At 41.2% G+C, this 27,692-nt stretch overlaps 3 protein-coding genes across 3 annotated transcripts; 1 reads left to right on the top strand and 2 right to left on the bottom strand.

Moving 5' to 3' along the window:
- Positions 1-647: 647 nt before the first annotated feature.
- On the bottom strand, positions 648-18,618 carry KIAA0753 (KIAA0753 ortholog). The gene is made up of 15 exons (XM_054208015.1): positions 17,783-18,618; positions 15,935-16,544; positions 14,506-14,612; positions 14,160-14,222; positions 13,114-13,329; positions 11,764-11,974; positions 10,166-10,365; positions 8,915-9,084; positions 8,454-8,543; positions 8,201-8,288; positions 6,693-6,866; positions 5,537-5,618; positions 3,495-3,615; positions 3,099-3,323; positions 648-768 (listed from the first exon to the last, which is right to left on the bottom strand). Exons 1-15 carry the CDS (start codon positions 17,873-17,875, stop codon positions 651-653), a joined length of 2,568 nt encoding a protein of 855 aa, XP_054063990.1. The 5' UTR covers positions 17,876-18,618; the 3' UTR covers positions 648-650.
- Positions 18,619-18,699: 81 nt separating this feature from the next.
- On the top strand, positions 18,700-20,925 carry TXNDC17 (thioredoxin domain containing 17). The gene is made up of 4 exons (XM_054208014.1): positions 18,700-18,926; positions 19,596-19,677; positions 19,964-20,039; positions 20,641-20,925. The coding sequence occupies exons 1-4, from the start codon at positions 18,785-18,787 to the stop codon at positions 20,707-20,709; spliced, it is 369 nt and encodes a 122-aa protein (XP_054063989.1). The 5' UTR covers positions 18,700-18,784; the 3' UTR covers positions 20,710-20,925.
- Positions 20,926-21,602: 677 nt separating this feature from the next.
- On the bottom strand, positions 21,603-26,921 carry MED31 (mediator complex subunit 31). The gene is made up of 4 exons (XM_054208013.1): positions 26,783-26,921; positions 23,778-23,855; positions 23,023-23,119; positions 21,603-22,285 (listed from the first exon to the last, which is right to left on the bottom strand). Exons 1-4 carry the CDS (start codon positions 26,790-26,792, stop codon positions 22,093-22,095), a joined length of 378 nt encoding a protein of 125 aa, XP_054063988.1. The 5' UTR covers positions 26,793-26,921; the 3' UTR covers positions 21,603-22,092.
- Positions 26,922-27,692: the final 771 nt, after the last annotated feature.

Genomic DNA, 27,692 nt, shown 5'->3' on the forward strand with positions numbered 1-27,692 from the left:
GCATATTTGCTAAGCACGGTGGTCAGACAACGTCTTTCTTACACGATACTGAAAGCCCTAAACAGCAAAACCAAACAGCTTTTACTCTGGACTGTTCCATCTTGGCTTTAGAAATATAAGTAATGCTTCATTCTTCCAACACAACTATCAGATACATTCAATGCATTTTACTGAGAAGAATAAACTAAACCCCATAGCTCCCTTACGAGGTCAGTCATCGGATTCTCCCCATTTTAAAGCAGAAAACTGAGGCACAGTACAGCTAAGTCCGTGACACTGCTTGAACCCAGTCCTCCTCACAGTATTTTATTCTAGTAAGAAGATCACATATAAAAATGAGTGAAGTAACACAGGTATACCAATGGATCAGTATTCCTATCAAATTATATAAACTTTACCTGTAACGGTTTACTTCATTCTATTGAATGGCTGGATAAAAGTCCTGATAAATGCAGTATAATAAAGTCTGAAAAGGAAAACATTGTGATAACGGTTTTATAAAAACCTAAGATGAATCCTTGATGGACTTAATTCATTTGCTGAACAGAATCTCACAGACTTTTTAAAAAACATGAAAAATTAGATCATCTGACAAGACCGTTAGACTGAGGCTGACGTTGCGTTTGATAACAGGGCAGATTTGAAGGCATTTACTGCACTGGCTGCAAAAACTCTGACGTGAACACAGCTTCTGCATAATCCTCACAAACATCCTGCAGCTCTGCTGCCACATCGCTCAGGGCTTCTTCTGTTAGTTGCTCTGCCAGACTGAGGGAGAGGGAGGGAAATAAAGAAAAGGAAAAGGTTCAGAAGTCAGAGGTTTCTAATTCCAGTCATTCATTCCATTGATATCAATGCTCTGATTTTAAAGGCAAATATTCATGTTTTTTCATTCTTTCTACTGCTGAGCCCAAGAAAAGATCTGATTTGTGTTCTGATGTGTGTTGTGTAAGATACGAGAAATTCTCTCCTCAGTCTGGTTCATAGCAAAGGACATACTTCAGGCTTAAAAGTGTTGAGAGATCTCAGTTGCTTCCTTTTTTCAAAATCTTAGATACAAATCCTGCTTTGGGAATAAGAGTTAACATACTGCGGTGCTCATCCAAAGGCTCCTGAAGTAAATGGGAAGCTTCTTACTGGTTTTAGCTGCCACTGAATCAGGCTTTACTGGAGCAATAGTTTAAGGAAAAGTGAGATAAGAAATTTCAATTTTCAGTGATCTCTGTACCACAGTAGGTGTTACAAAAGGGAAAATTATTTTACTGTAAGAACACAATTGTTTACTGACTTCTTGAAAACTCTGATCAGTTTTGGATATATTCTAAAATATCATAAAACTAGTTTCTCTAAGACCTTTTGAACATAGCGTGGGAGTGTCCTTTTAAACATTGCGTGATACTATTTTATATTAAAAGATTTATAATGCCCTCTGGTGGTAAGAATAAATCAATGAAGCATGCTGGATATCAGATTGCATTTGTAGTTTGATTTCAAGTAACAACACGTATCGGGCAAATGGCAGCAGTGAAATTCAGGTGTCAGGAGAGATTCACCGCCACTTAATGCGCCTGCCAATCCCAAGAAGGTGCCAGTCCTTGAACTACTGGCCTCACGCTAATTATAAAAAGGAGAACAGTTCAGAAGGCAGAATGACAGTGACTAATTATAAAAAGAAGAATAGGTCAGAAGGCAGAATGACAGTGCTAAGAACTGACAAAGCATATTTCAGTGGTTTAGTTCAGTAGATTCAAATACAGTGGTCTAACCACAGTTAATAAAACATTTGCCTACTTATCCACAGCTGAGCAAAGGATCAACACACGCGATTAACTTCATGCATGCAAATCATCTCAAATATTGCAGGACCTGTTCCTGGAAACACTGATGCAGATGCCAAACGTTACTCAAATAAGCTGTATCACTGATTTCAAGGCTGCTACATTAAAAATGTGTGCAGAAGTTTAAAAATTCTTGGCAATTAAGCCTGATGTACAATCTGCCAATACAGACAATTATGTCAAACCACTGCATCTACAACCACTAAAGTTAGATTTTATAATTCCTTCTCAATACTCCAGAGCATTAATACACCCCATCAGAAGTCTTCTGATTTCCCCTGTGCAGGGAACTAATGGTCCCTCTCTGCCAACTGATGTTGTGTCAGTATTTCTTCAGTTCTAAAAGAACAAGACTAGCAAGGTTCAAATTCAATCTGTATTTCCATGTTTTTTTGAGGCTAGAACTTTAGAAGACCAATAGGTGATTTCTGAAATATATCATACGTATTCAAAATGACTTCTAGGCAACGGTAGGCAATCACTCAAGAGAAGTGCAAGGAAGTGATAAGCGGTGATATAATTTAGTTGTTACTGAGCAATCAAAACACTTATTCAAGCTTCAGTGCAAGCGTGGGTATTTCAGCTTACATTGCCCTGCTTGCTTAGCAGACGTTGAGCGCGATAAACAACTTTCCTTTGCCAGGAAGTGAACTGCAGAGAGACTGTTAGTTATCGCTTCTTCACCTCTTCTATTTGCACCAAGGGATGGTAAGCCACCCATGTCCCCTACGTCACACTTCCCACAGTGAACTCCACAAGCATGAAGACTTGTGGAAGAGGAAGCACTGAAATCTGCGCTAAGGCCAGTGGTCTCTTTTTAAAGAATATCTACTGTTGTTCCATGAAACATCAACTACATGATCCCTCACCACAAAGATTAGAATCTGCAGTTATTTACAGTGCTTTATTTCTTTTTCACTCAGGAAAAAAAAATAATTTAATTTTGTTTTCCTTCAATTTACCAGTTAATGATAGTCTTCTGAAAATAATTTAAGTTACCCTATACTTCATACAGGGTTTTTTTGTGGTAAGACATAGAAAGATGTGAAAAATAATCACTCCTCCAAGACATTCTGTTCCTATATCCTTTTGTTTTACCCAACTACCTTAAAAATCCATGAATACCAAGTGCCAGTAGAGAAACAGGCGACTGCTTCTGTCTTTCAATTTGGAATTTAAATGCCCCCCTCCCCACTCCTTTCCTGAATAAGGAAATAAACCTGTTCATCAGCTTCAAAAACACAAAGATAGTTCACATACCTCTCAGCAATCTGCCATGGATTGAAACTGCCTACCGCCTCATGGGAAATAAGCTTTAAGTGATGCAAGTATCTGCTGTTATAATCCAAGATGCTCTGGAGCATATGCTTTGGCACAGAGAGAGAGACACAGCACTCTCGATGTAGAGAATTCTGAGTCAAGGGCTGCAGAACGTCACTTCCAGTCTGCAGTTTCTCCTCTGCTTCTTTGTTTTCATCAATATCACTGGAAATATAGATTAGTCGTTAAGCCAGAACTAGATTTTCAAGAACCTTTTTGAAGGATCAGAAAATTTCTTCAAATAGTAACCATAATTTTTTGTAATAAAAACTCTATAATGAAGACACGGAGCTCATACGCACCACAGTTTAGTGTACGGCCAGATATTCTACTTACTTGCCATCAAGAAGTTTTTCATATAAAATGTCCATTTCTGGCTCTGCACGTCCCATGAATTTGGTTATCTGAATTGGATGAGGAGACGTAGGTCTTTTTGCTATTGATGCAATTTGTTGTTCTAGAAGAAAGAAAATAACATTTAAAACTGTTTTTTCAGAAGAGAAAAACTACATTTACTGCAGGTAAGTCCTCACAAAGACTTTTGCTTCTTTTAAGGGGAAGTCCTTCAGGTAAGTAAGTAAAGTATTGAAGGTGACAAGCTCCCAAAATGTAAATTCAATAAAGGATTTCCAAGAGCTCAGTTTATTAAAGCTGAGCATTTTAGAAATCCTACTTTTAGTATTAATAGTTTGTTATGTCAGTGGATACTTCTAGAGCAGACATAAAAAATACCACTCCAAAACTAGTGTAGTCTATTAAGCTTGGCAGTAAATCCAAGACATGGAAAAAAATCCAACAAGATTTGGGCTAAGTCTTCACCAGCCTTCCTGTGAGATTTCCCAACTGGAGTAAACAACCATCCTGTGACAGTCAGTATGTGATCAGATACTCAGCTTGGAAAATGAGCGTAGCTTCACTGTTGTACTCAATCAAATAATCGGATAAAGTACAGACCAGGGGGGTGGGAAGAACTACAAGCATAAGTCTTCCTTATTAGCATGCCACTGTGGCAAACAATATTAAAGTATGTACACTTATGTATGGGAAACATCAAACTATTGTTTGGAATGCTACCTTTCATTAGGGAACAGTTTCCTACTAATATTACTTAGGTCCCTCTCAATTGAAAATTCAATCTGATGTGAAAAGTTAGTTATATCTTTCATCTGAAGGACTTTCCATTCTTTATTTTCTATACAATAAAAACAAGCAGGAAAAATGTGATTAATGTGAACTGGAAGCATCCAAACTCTGTTTTATTCAAGGATTAAATACTTTTTGCTGAAGCACATCGGATAATGAATTCTGTACAGAAAAATCCAGATTTTCTGAGGCTATAAAAATGAAACTTGCATGTATGCTGCAAGATCTAAAAACAATGTCACTGTCTCTTGAAAGGAATAAGGAAAGAGAAAAATATTCTAAGCTTAAGTGATTTAATATTATCTTCTGTGTACTGCCAGAAAAACGTTAAACTATCATGGATTCACTGCTACACTAATATTTACTTAACATTTGCTCTTGAACTGTAAGCCGTTTAAGCTGATACTTTATTAAAACAAAGGAAAGAAAACGGGTGAAGGAAACTAGAAGATAAATATCTGCTTGCTCCTGCCTAACAGCAGGAACAAACCGAGATTGTTTCACTATACCTTACCTCAGCCTGTGAGCTCTTAAGAATAGTTGTGAATTCAGCAGCATGAAAACTATTACTGCTAAGTAATTAATGGTGTTTCAAAGGAATAAAGTCAAATGAGAACACACTAAACACTCTTCTCAAGATTAAAATTTACGGATTTGCCAGTGCCTTTCTCAAAACTGAAGACAGGAAAGTCATGAAGAGCTTAACAAGAAAACGAGTGAAGTAGCTCTAGGACACCTCAGCCTTAGATAGTAAAGTCGCTGTCTTCTGGAGTAAATTCAAGTAGCTTACAGATGAATTGGAGTGTTTGTACTTAGGGAGCACCATCTTCACTGCACAGAAATCATTACACACGTTTTGGCAGAAAAGAAAATAGCTAAGCTAAGGAACGACAAATGCCTAGAAAAGGGACAACATTCAAACTCCACATTTGATGATTGGAAGTATGCATTCAAGATTCCTATCCTTCAGCTAAATTGCACTAGCAGTGCATTCCATCCAAATGCAGCCCAAATAAAGGCAAGTAGAGTATGTCTCACAAGAGATCCTTTCTCTTTAAAATATTGCTTTTAGAACTATATTTTAGAAACAGTCCTCTGAAAGAAGCACCTATAGTAAAAAATGAGTCTGGATGGTGCTATTTGATCACACATAATCGAATGATTTTGATTTCAATACATCTGAATTTAAAGATACAGATTACAGGAAAATCAAGTTGCGCTACAAAGACACTTACCCGTTTTGCCTTCCTGGGCCCAGAACTCCGAATCACTGTACACAATCTGGGTGAATCTCCTGCGTACAGCCTCCTGGTACCTCTGGTTTTGAACATACAGAATTAATCAATCCACACATACTTAGCAGCTCAGCTGTCCTGGTTATCACCCTACGGGAAAGCAGGTCACAACCCTCCTTGGTCAAAGCAGGCTTATTTTGCCTAGTTAACCGTAACACAGAAAAGGGGATGGGGGGTAAAATCACAGATAATCATCTCGTTCAAAATGCCACAGTTGAAGACCCAACCAGGTGCCAGCACAACGGCAGCTCCTCCTGTTTCAGGTCAACAGCACTTTGCCAAACCGCTGACGGGCCCTGGCACTGCTCCTGCCTTACCAGTGGTGAATTCAAACGGCTGCTTCGGTGCCTCCTGTGGATAAGGAACTGCTCAGTGTGAGCTTCACACTTTCAACTTAGGAATAGATCTCTAAAAGTAAACGGCACTAAACTCAGCAGTTCTAAGTTACGATAAATTTCACTGAACAGGAAGGTTGAAACAGGACTTGAACTAAAAACTATGGAAAAGCTGTTCAAGGAGAAGTTTTTAAGAAAGCAATACATGAGAAAGTTCAAGTCAAGTAAATGATAACCTCATGAATATTTACATAAAGATGGATAAATAAGGGCACAGATAACCATGTATTTGTCTGACTTCCCCATGTTGCCCTGTAAAATATTTTGGATCGCCAGAGCTTATTTCCTTGAGATGCTCATGCCTCTAGAATCCTAGGATCCTATATCACAAAAAAAATTGAAAAAAAAAAATTAAATCCGTAAATATTCAAGTACTTTCCAATCTGCGAGAAAATCAACATAATTGCTATACTGATTCTCCCATTCACATATGATGATCTAAGCCACAGTCCTGAGGTGGGAAGCACACTTGGCTCTACCAACTCTGAAGTTCGCAATAAAACCATTAGGGCAAACATTCTTCTATTCTTACACTACGTTTTGCTGGAAGTACAAACCCCTTCCACGTCTTTCGTTTCACACACTGATCCAAGTCAGACTTAGCTTCACTGAAGAATCTAGATACTTACAGATATTACCGTTTATGGACAGTAAATAAGAAATTGGCACTAATGAGATCAACCAAGAGAGAAAAATCTTACTTCAATTTCTTCCATTCTTTGCAGCATTGACTCCAAACTATAAGTGTCAGCCATAGGCAGAGCCTGGGTTTGCAGTCTCTCACACTGCTTCATGCTCCACAGTTCCTGAGCGGTATCTTCCAAAAGATCATCCAATAGCTTTTCACTCAGAGTATCTGCATTTGCTGCAACCTGCTATTAAAAAACAAACAAAACCCCACACAGCCAATGCAAGAAAGAAAGAGGAAAAACACCCAACCAAACAAAAATATCTGGAGGGAAAGAATGCTTACAAATCAAACATTTCTTACAGCAGCTCATAGAACTAACCCAATTGTCATTTCAACTTTTCCCTTCAATGAAAATCCAAATAAATTCCTGTTTGCCTTCCACCCACACAATAAGCCGAATTAATAAAACCAGCTTAGTATATCAATGAAATCAATGAATATGGAAAAAGCTGTGAACATGCTACATTCCCAAATTGAAGATGAAACTGTCACAGGTTCAGAGATCACCCAGGAATTCAAGAAGGTGAAGGCCCCCATCTTACAAAACTCTACACACATTTAATTTATCATACAGGAACAGTCTCGCAGCAGCTCCAGGTGGTAATGAGTAAATATACAAGATCCAGGTCACAGCCATAGGTTTCAGTTGTGTCCAATTTTACCAGTTAGCACTGGTACGATGTCACTATTCATTTACCGGTGTTATTTTATATGAAAACATTTTTCCCCCAAGCAACTTTATGCATTCAAGGTCACATCAAGCAAAAAATATACAAAAGAGGTGATGTTAGAAAGACCCTTCTCATTGTTTCATAGTTACAAAACCACACTTTAGAAGGCACATGTGCCCATATGATGACACTGTTTTAAAGATGTGGCTTATGTAAGTTGAAATTGTTAAGTTTGGGAAATCAGTACTACTTTTCCAGATGCATTCTACCATATGGCAAAGATAACAATTTACCTTAAACATCAAAGAACTTTACTCTGTGACATACAGATAGAATATACCTTCTCAGCTGCATGAGTTAAAAGGTGGTTTATAAATAAACAATCCGTCAAATGGCAGTTTGTTTCCACAGAGAGATTGATCTTCTAAATAAAATGTAAATCCTCTCATGATAATCAAGCTTTCTGTATTATTAGTCATTAATATTACTAGTCCAAATCTATGTAGTCATTTAATATGGTATTATAAGAATTATTAAAATAGTCTTATCAAGTCCAGTCACGTTCAGCATGGAACTGTTATGACCATTCAAAAACAACTTAAAAATGCATCTACTTGGCAAGAAGCTAACCAAAAAAAAAATTTAATGCAACTTCACCAAACTTCATTACAGTAATTCAAGACCCACACGCTGAAATGGAAATACACTCTCCAAATGTCCAAAACTGTGTTGACTACATAAATGTGACTTGCATTAAGTTGAAAAGAAACTGCGTGTTGCCTCTTTATGTTTTACAGCTCTAAAGGCATCCTTCAAACAGTGGTGTGAGCTTGACTGTACTACCTACCTGTGCCCTATCTAGGACAGGTTCCAAGCGCTCCTGTACTGCCTTCTCAACTTTGTCTGCATACTGGGTTGGAGAAGCACTTTGTGACCTACACAAGAAGGAACAAATGACAATGCCATTCTGAAACTTGGTGTAACAACAATAATTTAAAAAACCCAAATGCATAAATGTACTTTTTGGGGGACTGGTGGGAACGGGAAGAAGACCATACCAGATCTGACACCATTTATTAGCTTTCAAAGTAAGTCATTACCTTAACTTTTGTAATTTTTTCATTTCTCCTCTGTTGAGGTCAGGTAGCTCCTTCGCTCTTCTTGAAGTTTCAGCTTCAAGCCTTGCTAGCCTTCAAAAATAAAACAGTAACAAAGAGGGTTACAAAATACACATACTAACAACTGAAGAATGAAATCATGTGATTCTGAGTATTTGTTTAGAAAACTTGCAGAGAACTTTAGCGAGAAAATTAATGCTGACTTTAAGACCATATAAGCCTGGAAATTCTGCTGAGAACCAGGGATCTTCAATCATGTTTCTGCTCCTGGCAAACAGGCAACTTCATGGCTCTCTAATACAACCGTCCGGTAGCGGCCGTGCTGTGCCACCCGCCTTCGTGTCTGACAGGCAGGACAAATCCATCCCATTTGCCAGCACAGATACACAGCATTTCCACAGGAAAGCAGGGAAAAGACGGGTTCCCCCAGGCTGTGAACGTACCGCTCAGGTGAAACAGGCGGAGATGCTGGGGCTGGAGGCACACGGGTTTTTCTGCTCTCCTTAACAAGTCGCTTGTTCTGTTTTAGCTGGAAAGCTATAGTTGTCTCTTGAAATCGGGCAGGCTTTCCTCGAGGCTGTATCTGTCTTGATTTTAGAGATTTCAGTATTCCCTTAAAATTAACACAATCATATTAAAAACATACATTCCAGTTGTTGAATTTCTGAAGTACTTTGCATTCTGCTTCAGAATGTCTAAGGCATGCCTGCTGGCTTTGTCGCACAGTTGACCTATGTGGAGGTTTTACAACAGATTTAAAGGGAAGTACAACTGTGCCCAAAGAGAACATATGCTTAATCCTGCAACTATTATTTTTGCAAACAGTTCCAATTTTTCCAATGTTGCTTTTTTGAAATTTTCAGAACTACGCTCTATGTTAACTCTTAATAAATCCAAACAGAAGGTTTTCAAAGTAACATTTTATTCAGCCATGAAACTATAACGTTGCTGTGTCTGTATTTCCTACGACGACGCTTAGACTAGTCCCCTCGGCATGAACTACTGAAACACTGAACCTTCCTGCTCACAGTCCTCAGTGATGGGTATGGGAAGCAGGAAGAGTTACATATGCATACATCTATGCTACTGCATCGGATCTGATTTTTCAAGCACTTAATAAAAACCCCAACTATTTGCAAAATTTAGCACTTTGAAATATGCTGTAAAGAAATCATTTGTTTGCATTTCAGAAGCCTCTTGCTGGTTGCAAGAAAGACTTACCAGAAACCAGAATTCGTATTGTGAAGTTTTATAATTTCAGTAGTCACTAAAGTAAATCTGACTAACTTACATCCTCAGTTAGGATTAGCACAACATTACTGCTGAGCGCATTTTTCATGACAGAGGAAGACCAGTAAGAGGAAAATATTTCAGCTTTAATTTCAAGTTCAAAAATAACCACGCTAATTTCAAACATGAAACTAGTTTCGGTGAAAGTTTTCCACGCTAATTCTGTTATTTGTTGTTTCTAGTTCTGGTGCGTTTCCAAGGAACAATAACACTACTTTCAAAAAACACTTGTTAAAATAGTCATAACCACTAGAAATAATGTAGGCAGATGACACAGTTTAGATGTCTCCTAGCTCAGAATAAAAAAAATTGTGAGGAAGTGCAAAGTCTGACAGTGTTTACGTTATACAACAAATCCCAGAGGCAAGCAGAAGAAAGCATACATTCTTTTCTCACTTCCGTACCTGTGATTTTGCAGGTAATAACACGCCTTTCTTCTTAAAGGGGCCACTTTCAACGATGGGATCTTTTTTTACAGCTCTAGCACTCACCAGTGCATCTGTGCTTCCTTGTAAAGTGGCATTTCTCTCTGGAGTAGGTGGCTCATTTTCTTCTTGGAATTCATTGTGCAATATGTGAGCACAACTGTTTGCCTTCTGAATGGCTGAAATATTTGCAACATGTCAATGTTTATCTGTATCAAAAATAATAAATAAACTTCCGACTGTAAGTTGAAAGGAGCAAGAATCATCTTTATTTCTACATTTGATACTTCTGTTATGCTAAGTATACCTAATCATGAACTTCTGAACTCTATCGTAATTTTTAAAAAATTAAATAAATAAAAAAAACACCTTGTCTTTCTTGACAAGTATTAAATAAATTGTCTTTCTTACACTGTTTCAATGAACAGGAGATTTTGGGGTTTGTGTGCATATACATATTTATATGTACATAGATATTTGAAAACACACACACACACACATATATATATAAAGATCACACAAAAGCCTTTTGGTAGTAATTGCCACATGAGGTCTAGGCAGTGATAACAAAACATTCTTTTTCAGGCAGCAAGACACATGGAAACCATTAGATGCTTGTCAATATACTGTCTCTCTGGACTGACAAAGATGAATTAATCTCATAGAATTCTCCTCACCTTTACCTAGGGGTAGAAAGGAATACTTACTATCCTAGTAAAAAACAGTATGAGAAAGACACCTCAAAGAAGAAAAACAATTAATATAGGTTAGATAATAATGTAGTAAACTAAAATGGCTTTTGTGAGGTGTCAAAATACTTCAGGTGGTAAATTTATCTCACAACACTGTGAGAAAAAATAAAGCCCATTTCCTTTCATCTATAAAGTAAAAGAACAATAAAGTAAACCAATTCCCAGTGGTTACATGGTGAACTAGTAGTGAAAAATACCAAAGTCTAAAGCTTAACTATCAGTTAACATGTCTCTAGGTACTGAAACTGTGATTACTGTGCAGAAGACATTAACATTAAGGAACTGGCAAGAATAAAACACAGCCAAGCCCTTCAAAAGTTGAGAAACTGCACAAACCAAGGAGATTCTGAGCCAAGGCTTCAGTATATGTTTTCACTGTAAACGGTCAAACAACGATAGTTTTGTTGGAGTTTTGCTAAAAGTCAGTGACTTCACATTCCAAAATAATACATTTAGACAGTACCATCTAGGTAGATATTTGGAAATATTCTGTATGCACCATTAACGTCAACTTGTAAACTGCCATTTAGGTGTGCACTGCAGAAAAACAATCCAAGTGTAGCATGGTAAAAGAAATGGACAAAAATAGGAGGAACTTGATGATGATGATAATAATACAGTAATAAAGGGGCAGATAAGCCTGCAGGTCTACCATCTCAGGGGAACAGCTGAAAAAAAAAAACCGCACAGCAAGGCTATGTGAATCCGATAACTATATATGGGCTGTTATACACTTCTGACCAACAATACGTAACATACTACAAAACTGAACTGCAGATGGTAAGTTAACTGATAAAAATAGATTTAATAATTCAAAATACAAACCAGTCAAGAGACTCCTGGCAACAGGAGGCTTTTTATGTTCTTGTCCATGCTGTCCCTTTAAGATGAGAGGTTTATTTTCTCCTTTTGGAGATGTGAGCTGCTTTCTGGCTGGAAATGTCTCAGTGTTCCTTGGAGATTTGCCCTGAGATGCTGAAATACATTTCTTCACTTTTTTGGGTGTTTGTTTCTTTTCCAGCAGTGAATCCAGATCCTGCACCAAATATTTAGAATGTTAATTACTCTCAGTAAACATGATATAATAATGAGTAGCAAATTCAAGAGATTCTAAGTATCAGTGTGGTTTTGTTTTTCCTTTTTGTGGTAATGATTATTCCTGATAGCTTCTTCACGCAGAAGCTTCTTCATATTATTAACTTAAATCTTACAGAAAAGGCTTGCATTTTTGTATTTACAATTGACTCCAGCAAATTATCTGCTTATAGCACGATCAAAAAGAAATGGACACAAAGGCTACAGACAAAAAAATAAAATAAAATGCCCACATGACTATGGCAAGACAGACAGACATGCTAAGTCCAAACTTAAACACTTCTACCTCCTTTCCTGTTCCCAGGCAGTTAGCACTGTTACTGTTATCATAAGCAGTTCAGAACAGTAAAAATAAAAACACAGCTCTTAGAACAATATTTTAAGGAAAATATCACTATTGTATCAGTTGCTTTTATTCAAATTAATGAAATACTGCTTTCATAATAGTTCATAGTTATAGTTCATAGTTACATAGTGAATCAGAACTTTTCCATTATGTCAACAACATGTTTTAAGACATCAGATATCACTAACAAAAGCCACTTGAAGGGGATAGAGCTTAAGTAACTCTTGGAGCTACAAGTTTATCTTCCATCTGGACAATCCTGCACCCGCCACCACGTGTGAGGCTCAGATGCTCATCACTAATCCCGATCACTAAAGCATGCATCGCAAAATAATAAACACATAACTTGCACCAGTGTATAAAATGCAATTCTTTCAGTCCTGGAAATGGCAAACGAATCAGAAACCAGTGCTTTGTTACCGCTATCGCTACCAGTCCTCATTCTACCAGGAGAGCCAATACAGACAGGAATAGCATCAACAAGAACAGCAGCAGGTAGCTTCTGTGTTTAGGATGCAACTCTATTTTAGACCACCGTTATTTAGGAACATTAGAAACATATTTATACATTAGAAAATATGGCCTTTAAAAAAATAAAAAAAACACAAACAAAAAAAACCACAAAACCACAACAGTAAGATATTCTGCCATTTTATGAAAACACAATACAGTTTGCAGTCTCATATTTCACTACATCTTTTCTGTCCTAGCCAAAGCAAAACATTTTTTCCTACCTCAACTTGCAGCAAAATATCTATGATAATGTCAGAAATGGAAGAATCCACTTCTAGTTTGGCAGAACAGAGAGACAGTTGTCGAATGAGACTGCCCAGTTCCTTGTAGTGGGTAGGAATCTGCTGCTCTGTTTGATCTGTAAACTGGTTGGCAAATGCCTGCAAGGCTCGTACAGCTCCTCTGTGTGCTGCTGCCAACCTGGATACTGCTCGAGACTGGAAAAATGAAAAATAAATTCTTTAATAGCTGTGGTTTCTATGAATGCCAATACTATTCAAAGAATTGTTGACAAAATTTCATGGAGAAATGCTCAGGCTTGGGATAATTCTGATGGATATGAGGCCATTTGTGAGACAGAACAAAACAGGCACTGAAGTCATCTACTAAGGCACTACACAACAGTACTCATGTCAAGTATCATGCTAGCTTCAGAGAAAACAGCCTGGTTGTAACATATTCTGATGTTTCTGCTACCTGTGCCAACAGAGTACTGTAGTCATGGGCTTGACCCTAATAGGCAACAATTGCACTAACATTCTCTATCATCCAGTTTTTGTTACAGAAGAAAATACAATTGATGGAAAAGCACAAGAGGACAACGGGACAATACTGGCCAACCAGTAGGCGTGTTCTCAGTACTATGTTTCTAAAAAATGCTGGGCAGAGAAGAAAATGAGAAAGGAGGCTGATAAGACTGAGCGACATCAACAGGAAGTTAAACAAGGTAGTCAAAAGTAGAACACAGTGTTATTCAGAAAAGCAACTGGAATGAAGAAGGAATTAGAAGCCACATAAAAGCAGAAGACCAACAGCCTTCCCCTCCAGTTTACTGTAGGCAGATAAGAAGGGAGGAGAAGAGGGAAACAGCAACGGCAATGCTAGACCAAGTGAGACACGCTTCTGTGAGAAAGGGATGAAAGGTGCAAGATGCAAAGAAAATCTCCCTTCTGGAGAGGGCTCAAGTGTACCCTAGACAATCAAACTCAATTAGCTAGAAAACTTTCTGTCAATAAGTTACTCACAGCCTGAAGGATTTACATCTTACCTTTTTAGTATGCTTGATTTTGTGAGGACTCAGTTTCTCTAAATCATCTTGAATTTCTTTTACCTGTTAATCAAGAAAGGAGGGGGAGAGGGGAAAGTCAGTCAGAATTAGCTCCATGTCTATAAATGAACAATTAATCTCACTGTAATGTCTGAGTAAAAGTCAAAATTTTCCAACGATAATGCTCATCTCTCTGTCCAGTCATGAGAGAAATTAGTCACACCATTCAGATGTAAACTAGAATGCCATGGAAGTTCAGAGATAACCCAATCAAATTTCTCTTGTTTCAGTTTCTGAATTTCTTTCAAATCTACTCTACATCACAATTTAAAATGCTGGTTCCTACCTGTTGCTGGAGTACATACAGCATCCGAGCTGACCGTGCAGCTTGTTTCTGTCTCCTAATGCAAACTTGTTGCTCTTTATCAGGGTCTAAAATTTCTCTATCTCTCCCTAAAAAGCACGAAATGTAAAGTTTTATCAGTCTTAATTTAACCTGTGAAAATCACGATTAAGCCATGATCAACATAATTTAGTAATAAGCCTCTTTCACACAGAACCAATACACAACGTATCATACACTTTGCAGGGCTCCCTTGAGCAGTAATGCAAGCCAGTTATTTTAACTCTACGCCATGTTTCTATTTAGAGTTTAACTAAACATTCTTACATAATATAGCTTATTAGTTACAGCTTACAAAATCACATGTGACCCCTTAGTTTTGTGACAAAGTTGCAGGTAAAGCACGCAAAGTTAGGAATGGTTAAACCTCCGGCCAGTCACTACAAAAGCGGCAGGGCAGCGCAGAGCAGGCTGGCTGGCATGGGGTCAGTTTCCTTTGCAGTCACCAGCACAGTGCTCTTTTGGATTTATGACCGAAAGTGTTGACAACACACCAGGGTTTTGGCTATCGCTGAGCAGTACTTGCACAGCACTAAGACTTTCTCCTTTTTCAACTACCCCTGCCAGTGCCTAGGCTGGGAGGGGACACAGCCAGGACAGTGACCGCAACTGACCCAAGGGACATCCCGTGACGTGCTCAGCAATAAAAAATGGAGTTTTTCTGGGAGAAGGGAGCCATTGCTCACAGACTGGCTGGGTGTTGGGTCTACTTGTGGGAGGCAGCAAGTGATTGCCTTTGCATCACTTATTTTGGTTTTTTCTTTCTTCTTCCTCTGTCCTTCCCTTACTAAACTATCCTTATCTCAACACATAAGTTTTCTTGCTTTTAATCTTTCTATTCGCTCCCTTGTCCCACCAGGGGATAAATCAGCACAAGCATGTGGTGCTTCGCTGATGACCAGGGTTAGCCCACAACGCAGTGTCAGAAAGCACATTAACCATGCTACTGCACAGCCATAAATTAGGTGAATCAGGCTTATGAAACAAAATTTTACCAGCTGTTGCCCCCTTTCTCACCACTGATAGGGATGTGGTCAGTTACGATACTGTTCTTTGCAGTCTGAATATCTAGCCAATATGCCTACAGACACCAAGATTTTTTCACCCGCGTTATAAAACAACCTACCACTAATTTACTATCATTGCAGGTTGGATTGGAACTCACCACAAACACTCAAGAGATATTAAACCCTGCTATTGTTTAAACTGGCTAGCCATTCTAGCTTTTACCTACTTTTGAAAAACATAGATGGTTCTCGAAAATCCAGAACTAAATATGGATTCTAATCCAAGCCAAAAAAAAAACAGAAAGAAAAACAAATAGACAAATTACTGTACATTTATATAACATAATTATTGTTCAGTCTTACACCTTTTTTAGTCAGTTCTTCAATCTTCTGGACATAGCTCCTCAATTCCTTTTGCAGACGTCGGACTTCCTGCACATTTTTATCTTCTTTTTTGTTTACATTTGGCTTGGGGTCCGGTCCTGTGTCTTGGGTGGGTGGAGGTGGAGAGTCCAAACCAGCTGGTAAGAGCTTTCCCTCATTTGGTGTGTAGAGATAAACCTTAGCGCCAGAGGTGGTGGTCTCCACTTTGGAAGGCTGACCGAGTTTCTGCTGACATTTCAAGCGAGTTTGAGACCTCAGTGCATTTTTATTTTCAAATACTTCAGTCTTCTGCTGTTGTGACTTCTGGGCCAACAATGGTTTATTGACAGCACCTCCGAACACTTGCTGTTTCACTTGCTCTTCGAGATGTCTTCGCTTTATGTCCCTTCTGGCTAGCCAAATAGCCAATTTTAGTCTCTCTTCAGATATTACTGAAAACATGCCAGAACTTCGTATGCTGGGGTCCCCACTTCCAGGTAGATTTCTCTGATCATTGGATGCCTTCAGTTTTTCTATTATAATTGGACGGGGGTTAGAGAATCTGAGAGCCAAGTTCTCTGGAACTGCAGGAACACTTCTATTAAACTGGAGCTGTTCCAAAGTATAAAAAAAACCCAAAAACCTGATGTTACACAGAACACTTTACACAGGTGATGCACCTCTAGTGTATAACAGCAAGGAAAATTAATCTTCTTTCATATTAGAATGCGTTCTGTCATGGTGTCTCTTCAGCGCATGCAAGGCATTTCGTCCACTCAGACAAATGCCAGTATTCAACATTATTTTGAATTAAGCATTTAGCTCATCTTGTAAATAACATTAGGCACTTCTATGCAACTTTGGGTGGGCACCTTAGGGAGGGTACAGACATTGAAAAATCTGCTCCAAAGTGACTGGGCAATGGACAATGAATGCCCTTCTAAAGATTTTTTTTTTTTCAGAGTTCTGACAATGAAATTAATGAGTTGTAACAACAATTAACATGAGTAATATAAATGCGTATGATCATATCATACTGATTTAGTACGGCATTACTAAATTTACAAAGGTAATAGAAGGAGAAATGATGGATGAGATGCACGATGAAGAAGAAATGGAAAGCTGAAACATGGTACCAGAATAAGGTTTCTAGGTTCTGTTTCCATGTAGTAAAGTAAGAGGTTAAGAAAGCTTATTGGCTTAGCTGGGACAGAGTTAAATTTCTTCATAGTAGCTGGTATCGGGATGCGTTTTGGATTTGTGCCGGAAACAGTGTTGATAGCACTGGGGTGTTTCCGTTATTGCTGGGCAGCGCTTGCACAGTGTCAAGGCCTTTCTGCACCTGGCGTCCCCGCCAGCGCCGGGCTGGGGGTGGGCAGGGCACTGAGAGGGGACACGGCCCGGACAGCCAACCCCAACTGACCAGAAATGGCTGAACACCCACCTGCTGATGGGATGTAGGGAACGAATTTCTTATATTGCTTTGCTTGTGCATGCAGCTTTTGCTTTACCTATTAAACTGTCTTTACCTGAACCCACGAGTTTTCACAATTTTACCCTTCCAATTATCTCCCCCATCCCACCAGGGGAGACTGAAGTGAGCAAACGGCTCCGTGCTTAGCTGCCTACTGGGACTAAACTACAACAGACAGGTAAATAATATTTACAGATGTAGTTTCTGATCTAGACCCTTACAAAAGGACAGCATCAAGATAATGTATGACAGCATCGTGAAAACAAGCATGAAGATTTGTCACTCACTAGTGGGCTATCTCAGGAAGTGGGTCATAATCTTTGTAATGATCACAAACGAAAACAAATTCATCATTGCTGCAGAAATCAAATAATACCTGTGGCTTTACAAAAGCCTTTGCTTCGTTCCTGTATAGCTGGGTAGTAAATGCAAATGCAGCATCAGACATCGCTGGCTTGCTTGGTCCCATCACATCAGCTCGATGCTGAAAATCCAGTTATTTGTTCTCTGCTTACAATTACAGCTATGAACGTAAGAAGAGTCCCACGTTATTTCTGCCTCTCAAAAGGCCTGATGTGAACAACAGACACAGAACCACCCTGAGTACAACCCCACCGTTTGAGACAAAATTTACAATTTTATACCTTTCTTTTAGACACCCCACGGAGAGCTGAGGAGCACCATTACAGACCACGAGGCTCACGCTATGAGCCTCAGAACCTTTACAGCGATTACTTACCTGAAGGGCAAATAGCATACTGCAATGGGAAGACAAGAAAACAGTCCAGCCCGATAGCCCGAGGCGAGTGCTCAAGGCAGGCTGGCGTGTAGAGAAAACGTTAGTGTGGAAGGAAAAGAGATCACGGGCATGGTGATACCTAAACTTCTTCACGGAGAAGCATTTAAAATAAAAGTGATGTGTGGAGACAGCCAGAGGCTTACGTCTCCTTCATCTTCCTGAGAACTAACAAATGAGCAGGATCCAACGCACGGCGCTCTTAAAGCTTTTTATCGCGACTCAACTACACACTTTGCCTCTACGGGGCACCTCAGGGCCGCGGCCCTCCCCGGCCCCCGCCCGCCCCCGGTCACGGCGCGGCCCTCGCCGGGGGCTCCCGTGGGCCACCACCTCCCACCAGCCGCCCCCGACCGGAGCACGGCGGCCGAACAGCCCTGTCGGCGACAGCCGGCGGCCCACTGCCCGCCTCGCCCTCAGGGCACGGCCGGCCGCAGCGGAGGGAGGGCCCAGACCTACCGGGCCGCCGTTCAAACCCGCTCCTAGCAACCGCCGCCGCAGAGGCCGCCGGGAAGCGGCGGGAGCGGTGCGGAAATACGGTACCCGGCGCGGCCCGGGGCGGAGTCCGCCCTTCCCGCCGCCATGGGCTGGGAGGAGAAGCAGGTCCGCGGGTACCCCGAGTTCGTGCAGACGGCGCAGCGCTACCACGGGCGGCCCATCTTCGCGCTCTTCTGCGGCGACAAGGACGCGGCGGGCAAGAGCTGGTGCCCGGACTGCGTGACGGGTGGGGACCGCGGGGGGCGCGGCGGGGCGGGAGGGAGCGCGCCCGGCCCCCGGCAGCGGCGGAGCTCGGCCCGGGGCCGCGCCGTCTCTCCCGGCGCGTCCGGCCGCCGCCAGCAGCCGCCGGTGCGGAGCGGCCTCGCGCGCCCGGCCCCACCGTCGGGTCCGCGGCTGGGAGATGGCTGACAGGCTACCGCCGCCCGCGCGGCTGGGCCCCGCTGGCCACCCGGCACCGAAGGGCAAAGCCCAGCAGGCGCCGGACGCGAAGCTCGGGGGCAGTGCGTTCAGGAGGCGGGAGTGACCCCCCCGTCAGCGTGTGGCGGCGGAACGCGAGGGCAGCTCCTCAGAAAACACTGCACCGACCTTTCCAGATCACACGCGGCAGGGTCCATACGGCAGCTGCTCACTGCTGTTCTGATGGGCTTGTACAGACGGGGGTCAGTGATTATTTTTCTTACTCGTTAAGGAGAAATTGGCCTTTGCTCAAAGACGAGTCCCTTCAACATTGAGCGCGTAAATTCCGCAAAGCCTACGTATAACCACATGACACAAAACACAGATCTCTACCAGAACCAGACAGAACGTTAACTAGCAGCCTTGCTGCTAGATCCATGTGATTCTGTAGCACAGTAAAAGTATTAACTACTAATAGATTTTAAAAATTACTCTCTAGCTGAACCGGTTGTGAGGAAGGAACTTCATAACATGCCCGATGAGTCTGTATTCATCTACTGCCTAGTAGGAGACAGAAGCTAGTAAGTAACTGTTTTAATGCCAACAACCGATCTAACCTTGCTATTTGGGGACTGGTGGCTCACAAACTTGTTGGAACAGCTGAGCTGTCCTTTTATGCAAGGAATGAAGCATTTTTTTGAGTTTTGAGGTCTATACCATCCCTACTGTGAACTATGTGCATGCTTGTTCTGAGAGGTGGGGAGGTGCAAGGCAAAGACCTTTGAATCATCCTTTCCAAGGAATGTTAACAGGCTGACTTCAGACTGCACCTCTACAAGCTGTGTTTAACCCCTTCTTCCTGAACAGCTGGAAAGATCCCAACAATGAATTCAGGAAGAATCTGAAACTAACAGGAGTGCCTACACTGCTTAAATATGGAACGGTAAGTGATTTATTGTATGCTCTAGATCTGCAGGCATTCAGATGGGAAACTGGCAGGAGCTGATGTCTGTAAATGAGTTAGTCTTGCATGTTTTGATGCCCTCTCATTTAAAGAGTGCAGACAATTAGGAACAGCTCTTCTGCTCTCACCTATGCGCTTCTCCTGGCTCAAACAGTTCCTCAAGAGAGAACTGTATAATGTTGTTTATAATAAACATATATTAAAGAAAATACGTACACTTAGCATGTAGTGGTTGAGGGTTCTTAGCAACATATCATTAGCTTCCTGACTTGCAGCTCCTCAAATTTTAAAAAGTCAAAATGCCAAATTATGGGAGTGAAACAAGCTTATGTGCAGTATAGTTCAAGTTTTAACTTGAGTGCATATTATTTAAGTTAGCAGTTACTTTCTTAGAAGTGCCTCTTCCAAGGCCAGAAACCCCTCAGGCATTTTTCAATTATTCTCACCTTGCTTGCTCCACCCCCACCTCCCACCCTCCCAGGAAAAACAACTGCTGGAATATGGTGAATGTACGTACAGATGGCTCTAGTCTAGAACAGGTTTTTGAATTGCCCCTAAAACATCTTAACTTTTCTTTCAGCCCCAGAAGCTGGTTGAAGAAGAATGTTTTAAAGCAGAGCTTGTGCGCATGTTGTTTACTGAAGACTAAATCCTCCAGTAGTCAATCGTTTACAAAGGTGTTAATCTCAAGTTATTTCCAGTGTCCTTTCAAGGAATGCTTAACCTGTTTTAGAACTTTCATGGTTAATTACTTCAGACCAGTCAAGATAAACATCATTAAATTCTAGGTCCAAATCTTCCACTAAAATCCTGCAACCTGTATCTTTCCTCTCATGTTCAAATAAACTTGAGTTTGTGAACGGTATCTTTTCAAAGGTGCAGAGCTCATGTTATAAATGGAGAGTGCAGCCTACAACTACTAAAGTAAGACTTAACTGTTAAGTTATACATTTAATAGTGAATAAGGGAGGGAAGGGGGTAGGAAAAACAGAAAAAACTGCTTATTCTTCCTAAATCTGACTTTACGTAGCTACTGAAGCTGTTAAGATAAATTTTCAGTGCCAGAGATGTTTAATGGCTTATCTGTTCAGTCTGAGTATGGTAAGCTGAAGGCTGACAGTGCTGGCGTCACTGATCACGTTAAGGGTTAACAGTTGCAGTACCTGCTCCTACAAGGATATGAAATACAACATGAATGCAGCATGAATATAATATAAAAAAATATGAAAATTAAATCCCTGACAGTTGCCAAGATCTGCTGTCTTACAAGAAGAACTATACAGGAATAAATGGCAAATGCTTCTTCAATACTGCAACCATTTACCCTTTTTTGTACATAAATTGTTTTCACTACACATACTGTAGAGGCACCTAAGAGCTGCCACTGTTTCACTGGTAGAAAACCAAGGTTAAAGTAAGCCTTGCAAAGTTCATTGTTCGTTATCTCTGCGCCACTCCTGCAGTCCTTGTCTCATCACACTTCGATTTCCACCTCTAAAACGTTGTAAGTCCCCCAGCAACAATGACTACCAGGTAAACAAATGACAAGTAATAGCTCAGCTTTGTTTCACAGCAAAAATCCACCATTTAGATTTTGTACAATATCGTCACTTCAGCTTTGCTCATTCTGCAGCTGTAAAAAGTAGTACAAGAGGGAGTTCTTAGCCACACTTTGAGACACATCATTATTCTCCAGGGAAAATGCCTCCTACAAACTTCTAAGCTACGCTTTGTGTTAGATACTTAAATGTCAGTGCCCTCAAAACTATCGTTTGTTTTCAAAATCAAGAGGAATCAATAACTAAAGTAAGTAATGCTCTTACAAAATTGCCCATGCTACAAAATAAATGGCAGAAATAGGTGTTTATCAGTCTTGTATCTTTAAAAAAGTTGACAAAAGAAGAAACAACAGTCACTTGATAAATCAAATGTACACACACCTAGAGCCAAACCTACAAAAGGGTTCATTCCTCTCTTGTAAATCCTTCAACTGACAGAAAGTACACCTTATCATCACTCTTCCAAGGGTTTTTCATTTTACAGAGGTGTTGTTTTGTTGCTGCTGCTCTGCAAGTGCTTGCTGGAGGCGCATTCTTTTCCGGGAATAGTGCTGCCAGTGAAGAATCTGTTGCTCATCAATAAATTTAGCACACTGAGCATTTACCAGTTCTTTGCGGAAATGTTCATACTGGAGCAGCTCTAACATATGCAAGCATTGAGGATACCTGGATTAAAAATAAACATACTTTAATGCAGGTTTTTACAAGATACACTAAAACAGGAGTCTCCAGTAATGCTGCAGTTCGTTACTTTAGTTTTATCATGTATACACTTTACTTAAGTATCGAACCACTTCAGACTACGTATTCCACACACTGTAACTTAATAACTTCAGGCTAGGAAACAAGGAATCCTATAGTAGTTTATAAATGGATATATACATGCTTGCTTAGAGGACCTTTTCCAGGGGCTAGATTTTACTAAAACAAATATATAACTACCACCATATCTGTTTCCAGAGCTCATTTAAAGAACATAACCAAGAACTGTTCTCCCAAAATTTGAAGGATTTTGCACGCTCACAAAAATGTAAAGTCAGCCTTTGTTTCGTGTAACGCAAAAATCACTTTTAAAATGTACTTACTGGGCCTAACTGAAGCAGTTCTGTACCATAATGTTCAATAGCTGTATTTTAAACAAACGGTAAAGTGCAGATACAGGCTGCAAAAGGAAGGTTACACACACAACTCATAAAAGACAAGTTTTATAATTTTGTCTATTACTATATCTAGACTGTTCCTGTTGAAAACAGGAAAATTTATGTTGCATTTAAACACAGCAAGGAGGACAAAGGTAAGGTTACAGGCAGAAATCCAATACTGACACGCTGCTGTACAATACATAACTGAAGATAAACATCTAATCATTAAAACGCAGAAACCCAAGTGATTTTAACACTTACTTCAGGTATTTTGCATATTCAGGTTCTTTCCAATAAAGTAAATATTTAAGATAATTTACAAAAGCTTTGTCTTTGAAGTAGCCTCTCTGGGCAAGAACTGAAATAAAATGACAAATAAGGAATTGTCAGTTATAGACGCGTGAAAAAAAATCTGCCAAACTTAAAGACAATATATTCACAAAACTATACAAAGACACGCTTTAGTCAAAACTTAAAATCATTACAATCAATTTTTGACAATTCAAAATGAAAAAAAAAAAACAGGGAAAAATACATTTTATGTCAACATACTAGGCATAATAAACTACTCTCATCTCTGCTACAATAGGTATCTTTTGTACATCAGCAAGGAACAAAACAGCTTTTGAAACAGAAAATTTTGACTGTAGCATCAAAATTGCCAGGGGATTCAGTATAGCATCTGAAACTATTATTAACATTAGTAAAATTCTGTTTTCAGATAAAGGAACGCTGTTAACTTGACGTTACTTTTTAACCATAGACTTGATCTTTTTTTTTTCCCTTCACCAGACAGATGCATTTTTTTTTCATTTCAACCAATAAAACATTTTGCATTTTAAAAGCCCCACCTATTAGAAATCTAGAAAAATTAAATTATTGCAGACTACCTTATGTTGTAAGACCCATTCCCTTTTCTTTGTTTAGCGCTCTCTCTCCCTGTTTAACACTACCAGTAATAATAAACACCATCAAACTATATTCATTCCTCAGGATCCTGATATTTAAGTACTCACAGTTGAGGTAATTTGGATTTGCCAGACATTGAACAAACTCCAACTCCAGCTGGAACCGAAGTCGATTTCCTGTGTCATCTGATATACGAGAAAAACAGTAAGAATTGGACCCACACAACAGAATTGAAAGTAATTTTCTTAGTTTGAGTCATACAAATAGAGATAACGTGTTTAAACAGGAGAAAAAGCAGTAACGCCCCATAATAAATACGGATTCATTTAGCAAAGCCTTCATTACATGAATCAGTGTTGGACATGCATTAATAGACATGCTGTTTTGATTTTTTTTTTTTTAACAGCCAAGCAAGTGCAAAGAATGGAGGAATTCCCACTGACACTTTGTTTAGAGTGAAAGAAAAGGGCAAAGCAAAGGGTCTGGAATATTTGTACAGGGAGTGTGTACAGGGAACCGCCAACAGCCCACTGTTGTGGGCTGTTTTATGTAAATTCTAGTTGTATGTATTTTTAAAAGTAGTGCAAGGCAGCATTATTTTTTTTTTTTTTTTGCAGAAAGGTATCTTGATATAGTACACTAGTGAGAATATGGCAGTGTTCTCACAGTAGAGTGTATGCCAATCACTAGTGCTATACTGTTGGGGTTGATACGGGACCCAGTGCTGTTTGACATTTTTGTTAACAACCTAGACAATGTGACGGAGTGCTCACACACCAAGTTTGCAGATCACATAAAACTGGAGAAGTGGCTGAAATATAGGAGGGTTGTGCAGCCCTTCAGAGGGACCTCAACATGCTGGAGGAATGGGCCAACAGGAATCTCATGAAGTACAACAAAGTGAAATGCAAAGTCCTGCACCTGGGGAGGAATAACTCCGTGCAACAGCAGAGGCTCGGGGACAACCTTCTGAAAAGCAGCTTTGCAGAAAAGGACCTGGGGGGTGGTGGGCAAGTTGAATATGACCTGCAATGAGCCACTGCAGCAGCTCAACAGCATCCTGGGCTGCATTAGGAAGAGCATTGCCAGCAGGTCAAGGGAGGTGATCCTTCAGCACTGGTGGGACCTCATCTGGTGGGCTGCATCCAGTTATGGGCTCCCCAGGACAAGAAAGACATGGATACATAGAAGCAAGTCCAGCAAAGGGACAGAAAGATAATTAAGGGACTGGAACTTCCAACGTATGAAGAGAGGCTGAGAGAGCTGGGACTGTTCAGCTCTGAGAACAAAAGGCTGGAGGATGATCTTATCAATGTGTATAAATATGTGATATGAGGGAATGAAGACAGAATCAAACTCTTCTCAGTGGTGCCCAGAGAAAAGACAAAAGGCAACAGGCACAGACTGAAATAAAAGAAATCCCTTTTAAACATAATTTTGGGGGTTTGTGGGGGGTTTTGTTTACTTGTTTGTGGGTTGGGGGGGGGGCCTGCCTCTTTTTTTTTTTTTTTTTTCTGTTAAGGTGACTGATTGTAGGAACATGTTGCCCACAGAGGCTGTGAAATCTCCATCTTTACAGATACGGAAGATCTCACTAGACAAGGTCCTGGGCAATCCAGTCTAGTTGACCCTGCTTTGAGCAGGAGGTTGCACTAGATGATCTCCAAAGGTTCCTTTGAATATGAACTATTCTGAAATTCTACCAAACAGTCCCATCTTGAGAGGTGAAAATGGAAGAACAGCCTGCTTGCTTGAACCCAGTATCAAATCAAAGCCGTGTACTGACAGGTTTTGCCTGCAGCAGCGATTAAGAAATTCACGTAATTTCTGCATTTATGCCCATGACTATACAAGCCAGAGGCTACCACACCAAAAGACAGGAATAATCAACTGACTTTCTTATTTTTAGAATCACTCCATCAAAATACCTTAATTTTACTATTTTTCTTCTTCAGTGTCACTGTATTCTAGAAAAACATCTCTCTTCACTATTGGTGTAAACAGTGTTATTTAATCCATGTTGGTTATTACAGATTTATCCTCACCTATTTTCACCATATCCCCTATATTTGTGCTAACTTTGAAAACTATTCAATATTTCATTAAGAAAATAAGCTCTAGGGGACCCTGACAGGAAAAAAATAATCTATGTAAATGATGATTCTACATTTAAAATTATTTTTTACAAACTACTAGACAGTCATTTTTAATCTGTTCAAATTGCCCACGCTGCCTTTAGTACTTTTAGTGACTCCATCTCATACCTCAGAGCATTTCCATACTACAGAGAAATGGCCATGTCCTTAAGAAAACAAGAAACTTGAGGTGAGGATACAAGAGCAGTACAATGCAAGCCAAGAACATGTGTAACAATAAGAACACATAAGCCTTAACCATCATGAACACATCGCAAACCCGCGTCGATGGAAGACGGGCTCTCAGTCCCCAAGGCCTGCCCTTGGAGCCCACCACCACAGGTTGACGGGGCCAACTTCGACTGCCCAGTGCGGTCATCGACAGACCGTAATCCCAGGCGTACGTGCTTCTGAGAAGGCCACGTCTAAACATGCTTTCCTTTTACTAAAGAGCCATCCGGACACAGTGACTAGCCCAGGGCTCAGGGAGAACAGTGAAAACCAGTGCTTTCCTCAGGAATAAAGACGAAGGACAGATTGAGATTGGCAGAATGCCTCGTGCTCTCAGCCTCGCAGCTCCGATTCCTGAATCAAGGGCAAAAGTCAAAAGCGAAGCCGGGGTGCCATCCACGGCAAAGGCAACTGAAGTTTCGGGAAGGCAGAATTTAGTTCTACAACGACGGCTGCGCCGTCGGGTGCCCTCCCGCCGCCTCCCGCCCATGGCCGAGGGAGGAGACGGACGAGGGCCGCCAGTCTCTCCCGGAGCAAAGGGGGCCCGGGGACGGCCGGGCCAGGGCGGACACAGGAGGGACCACGGGCGGGCAGGCACCAGGCCCTTGCCCCGAGCCACCTTCTCCGCGGACGCGGGCTCAGAACCCGCCCAGCGCCGCGCCCGGCCTGCCCGCCCCTCGCCGCGCGGTGCCGCCGGGCCCGGCGCTTCGAGCGCCCGGGAGGCCGCGGCTACCGCCGCCCCTCACCTGTCTCCATGGCGGCCCCCCGGGCTGCGCCTCTCGCCCGGGCACAATATGGCGGCGGGGCCGGCCGCGGACGGAAGCCCGGCGGGAAGCTGCGCTGAGGCACGCTGGGAAGGCGGCGGCGGTTGCCCGGCAGCGGACCGGGCCGCGGCTCCGGGCGGGGCGGGGCGGGGCGGGGCGTGCGCCCGCGGGAGGCGGGCCTAGGGCAGGCCTCGAGCGGGCCTCAGGGCGGGTCTCGGGCCCGTCCCGGGCCCGTCCGTCAGAGGCAGGTGGGGGCCGGGGGAGCAGCCGTTCTGGCCGCCCGCCGCGGTGGCCGCCTCGGAGCCGCGTTCTCCGCCAGCGGGGGCCAGGAGCGATGGCTCCGGTGCGGTTTCCCAGGGTAAAGAGTTCCTGGTGGGAATTCTCATTCATCGCTCTCAAACGCATGGTGACAGGATTCCTCATCTCGCGTCCATGTTTAGATACCGATATGAAATCCCTTGGACAAATGCTGATAATTCTAAATTTTCAGTTTCCTAAGAAATTTAGTTCCATCAGTTTCACGAGGGAAATGTATAGTGCTCAGAGGGAGCATTTTCCCCATAACAGTGTTACAGAGAAACGCATAGATCAGATTTTAATTCCTGTCCGTAACAAGCGCTTATCACTGTATGTACCTCCTGCTGGTTTTAAGGTAGCAGGGCATATATTATCTGTAGTTGGAAAGAATGTTCAGAGATTTCAGTATACAAATAAAGACTCTGAATATAGTAAAGGAAGAAATCTTCCCTTTTCAAGTTGCTGTGCCGTCTTGCGGTGTACTGCAGCTTACTTCGAACTTTAAAGTGGCAGAAGTCAAAGTACTCAGAAATCAAAGTACAAACTGCAGTGTATTTTTTAAATGACCAAAGTTCAATTTTACATCAGTTAGTGC

The sequence above is a fragment of the Rissa tridactyla genome, chromosome 7 (assembly GCF_028500815.1).
Source record: "Rissa tridactyla isolate bRisTri1 chromosome 7, bRisTri1.patW.cur.20221130, whole genome shotgun sequence".
In the NCBI taxonomy this organism is placed as follows: Eukaryota; Metazoa; Chordata; class Aves; order Charadriiformes; family Laridae; genus Rissa; species Rissa tridactyla.